Source organism: Drosophila subobscura, chromosome O, assembly GCF_008121235.1.
Source record: "Drosophila subobscura isolate 14011-0131.10 chromosome O, UCBerk_Dsub_1.0, whole genome shotgun sequence".
NCBI lineage: Eukaryota > Metazoa > Arthropoda > Insecta > Diptera > Drosophilidae > Drosophila > Drosophila subobscura.
In genome coordinates, this window is record NC_048533.1 from 24,575,050 (window position 1) to 24,578,997 (window position 3,948).

At 49.6% G+C, this 3,948-nt stretch overlaps 1 protein-coding gene across 1 annotated transcript; it reads left to right on the forward strand.

The window, feature by feature from the left end:
- The first annotated feature begins 368 nt into the window (after window positions 1–368).
- Window positions 369–2,068, forward strand: LOC117897774. The gene is made up of 3 exons (XM_034806819.1): window positions 369–523; window positions 585–1,220; window positions 1,257–2,068. Exons 1-3 carry the CDS (start codon window positions 401–403, stop codon window positions 1,968–1,970), a joined length of 1,473 nt encoding a protein of 490 aa, XP_034662710.1. The 5' UTR covers window positions 369–400; the 3' UTR covers window positions 1,971–2,068.
- Window positions 2,069–3,948: the final 1,880 nt, after the last annotated feature.

Consider the following 3,948-nt stretch of genomic DNA (forward strand, 5'->3'; position numbering starts at 1 on the left):
TGCTTGTTTGTTGGCTGGACATGCCTGAATGCTTCGACTGGTACATGCAGCCCAACCCTCTCCACGCACCATGCCACCTTTTGTGGCACGCTCCAGGCATGGACATGCGGCGCATTTGTCAGCCAAATGCATGGAGAGTCCCTGCCCCTGTGGGGCAGCATTCGAATTGGAATTCAAAGCAATCGAAACGAATCGAGGCAATCATTCCACGAATGTCAAATGTTTGCTGATGTTTGCTGATGTTTATTGTAGCAAACATTCCATTCCATTCCATTTTATTCCCTCTCAAATCATTTCATTTCGTTTCCTTTCGTTTCGTTTTACTTTTCAGCTCCACACGAGAATTAAAATTAAAACAAAAAATATACAAAAAAATATATTAAAATACAGAAAAAAAGAGATGGAATACTGGCTCCAATTGGTCAACGAGCAGAGGCAGAAGTTACTGCGGGATGTGCAGCAGCCGGAGTCCAAATATGTTTCCGTTTACAGCCTCGAAGGTTCACCCATTCTTCCACCTTTGGTAAGAGTTGCCAAAAACCCATTCGAAAACCCCTTCTGAATCTTCTTTAAACCATTCTTAGATGACACCCCAGCGACGTCGGGAGATGCAGCAACATCGTGCCACCGCCCTGGCCATCGAGGGGTATCTGAAGGTGAAGAATGAATGCCAGCCCAAGGCTACTCCTCAAGGGAAACCCAAGCCAAAAAAGGCAGAAGATTCCCCTTTGATTGTTATGGGACGCTTCCCGCAGCAGCTGCAGCGCTCCCAGACTTTGATCTACGACAATGGCCTCAATAGGATCATCAAATCTCCCACACCGACTCCACCGATCATCACCACTTTCCCCTTGCTGATCGAGGAGCCGCCTCTGATGGCTGCACAGCGGGCGGCGGTGCAGTTGTGTGGCCCGCTCTTTGCGGTGTCCAACAAAAGCCTCGTCGCCCGTGCCACGCCCCCCGCAAAGCCCTTGATCTCTGGCCCACGCAGAATCACGCAAAAGTTGAGTGCGGAGGAACGAGAGGAGCAGGATAAGAGGCAGAATTTGAGGCTGGAGCACAAGCACGCGATGAACCTCATTCAAGTGGCCAAGGCCATACCGTGGGGTGTCTTCCAGATTGCCCCACTGCTGCGCTCCAACACGGATCCCATTCTCCAGCGTATGCCACACTGCAGCACAGAAACGAGCCTCCAGGGAATGCCACACAGCCACACAGAGTCGAATCTGCAGCACATGCCACACGGCCACACAGAATCGGATCTCCAGCGGAAGAGCTCGAACACAGAGTCCAGCCTGAGGCTCCACCCACAGCTGTGGAAGCGGCAGAACACCGTCGTCTACAGCTGTCCCAATACCCCAAAGAAATCGAATTATTCAGCAGACAAAAAGCATCAAAAAGAGACACAAGAAGAGTCAAAAGAAAAACCAAAGGAAGGACCAAAGGAAGCACCAAAGAAAGAGCCCAAAAACGAGCCCAAACAGGAGAGACAAAGCCAGGAGGGTAAAGGGCCCAAGGCCAAGGGAAGATTCTCGCTTTCACCGCGACGCCGTGCCCTGCCCCACAATGTCTCGTGCTGCGGCCACGCCTTTGTTCCCTCGCTGACCAGCGCCACTCAGCGCAGGCGCAGCTACGACCCGCAGGCCTCCCTCATGCGAGACGCTAAGCAAAAGGGCGCAGGAAAGCAGCCATCCCCCGGAACTCCGATGAAGTCCGCTCCCTGCGACATGGCAAGGCGTGGAGGAACCACTCAGCCACCTTCGAATACACCCAAAGCAACATGCTCCACGTTGACGATCGCCCAGGAGCAGGAGGAGCAGCGCCAACGCTTTCTGGCACTCGTCTCGCAGCAGGCGGAGGAGCAGCAGCGTCTCCAATCACGTTTCGAGGCACAGCAGCAGATCCTCATCGATCAGATGCTCCACGAAGTGAGGCAACTATCGAGCGAGGCAGCAGAATCCATCGACTAGTCCGACAATCCATACCCGTTCCTGTTTCCCTTCCTCTGTCGTGTCTGCTACCTGTGTGGAGGATTGCGGAGTCGTCTAATAAACCCATCAGACAGCATCAGACAGCGGCATAAATTCATTTAATCCGTTGCTAATCTACCACGGATGGGACACGGCATGGGGCTGGGGTCTGGGATCTCCTCCAAATATAGGCGGTGGGGCATCTCTAATTGCGCCCAACGTCTGCGCTGCTCTCTTGCCACACAAGCTGCCACAGCAGCAGCAGCAGCAGCAGCAGCCGCCACCTGCCTTAACGTCTCACTCGCTGATGTCTCTATAGAAAGCGACGCGTCGCCCTGCCCTGCCCTGCCCTGCCTTGCCCCAGCGCTTCATGCGTTTCCCTCGTTTCACGCCCATAACTCGGCGGCCTGTTATTAAGTGTAAGAAATTAAAATTTCATAAATTGTTATGCTTTATTTAGAGTACAGAGCGGAGCGAGGCGATCCTCCTAGCCTCGAGCGCTGCGCTGCGTGTGGCATGTGGCTGCTGGCTGTGGGCTGCTGGCTTTTGGCTCTTCGTGTGATTTGCTCGCTTCGGAAGCTGTTGGCGTCGGGCGATATTGAGACTTAAGTGGACACACGAGTAATTAAAAGCACTTAAGAGTCGCCAACGGAGACGGAGATTGCCTGCACCAAAGATACTGCCTGCCCCAGAAATACAGATAGAGATAGAGATACAGATACTTATACGTGCAGCTCGGTCTGCGGTGGCTTATGCAGTGGAACACATTGGATGTTGGCCAAATTTCCCAGCAAATTGGCAGAAAGATAGGGGGAGAGGGAGATCTTAGACGATGATTCTGTCGATCACTGACGGGCGGTTTGACGCGGCATCCTTCAGCATAAAGTGGCCTAAATTGCCTGAAGAGAGATTCAATTGGGGAAGTGAAAGTCTACTACAGGAAGAACAAGCTGGGATATAAATCCATCTGCAGACTCAGCCAAATTTCCCCCAAATGTCCTCTAAAGTTATTCGTATCTGCCATTCAAAATGTTGTGGCAAAGTGTAGCTCACAGGCACACACCTCCAGTATTTAAAGAACTTTCAAGAGTGAAGCGGGAGCAGGGGATTCCTCCATTCGAGTGTCGCAAATGAAGTTGGAAAATAGTTTGTCGCGCCTAATCTCTTGTTTTTTCACTTGGCTAATCACACAAAAGTCGAAACAGCAGCAGACAAAAATGCCAAGGAATGTAACTGCGAGTATGAGAGGATTCTTAATACTTATTCGCGGCTTCCCTCTATGGGATGGAATGGGTTGGGAGTCTTATTAAATGAAGTGCACATGAAACGGGCCTTCGAACGGATTTCCATGACTAGAATAAACATAATCAAAGTAATAACTTCTAACCCACTCTTCCCCCTACTGGCTGTCTTGCCCCCTGCCCCACCAACATCCTTCATTTCGTGGAAAACATGTGAAATTAATCTTGTTTATGTTTGTGGGTGGAATAGGAAAAGCGAGAGAACAGCTAGCGAGAAGAGCAAGAAGAAAGTTTTCTTGAAAGTTTTCTTCGGTTTTCGCCGGCTGCCTTTTTGCACACAAGTTTTCCTCTCGAAGGAAAGAGAATGAAAAGGATGAGTGGGGAAAACAACTTTTTGGAGGGAAAATAAATAAAATCGAATGATTTCACTTTTGTTTCGGGGCACGTAAATAGTTTCTGCCACTTGGCATCATGAGGGGAAAAACCATTCGAGTGATGAAAATGCGTAAATTTAATTAAAATATTTTTGCAAGGCATTTAAAAGCGCTAGAAAGCCGCATTTAAGTCAGATTTACATTATAGGCGTTTAAAAACGCTAGCAAGTCGCTTGTTCGAGAGTCTTACATGTAAATTTTCGGCGGTTAAAAGTCCCAAAGAATGGTCTCAAAATGGTATTTCCATAAAACCAATACGAAAACGTATAGGCGTTTAAAAACGCTAGAAAACCGCTCGCTGGA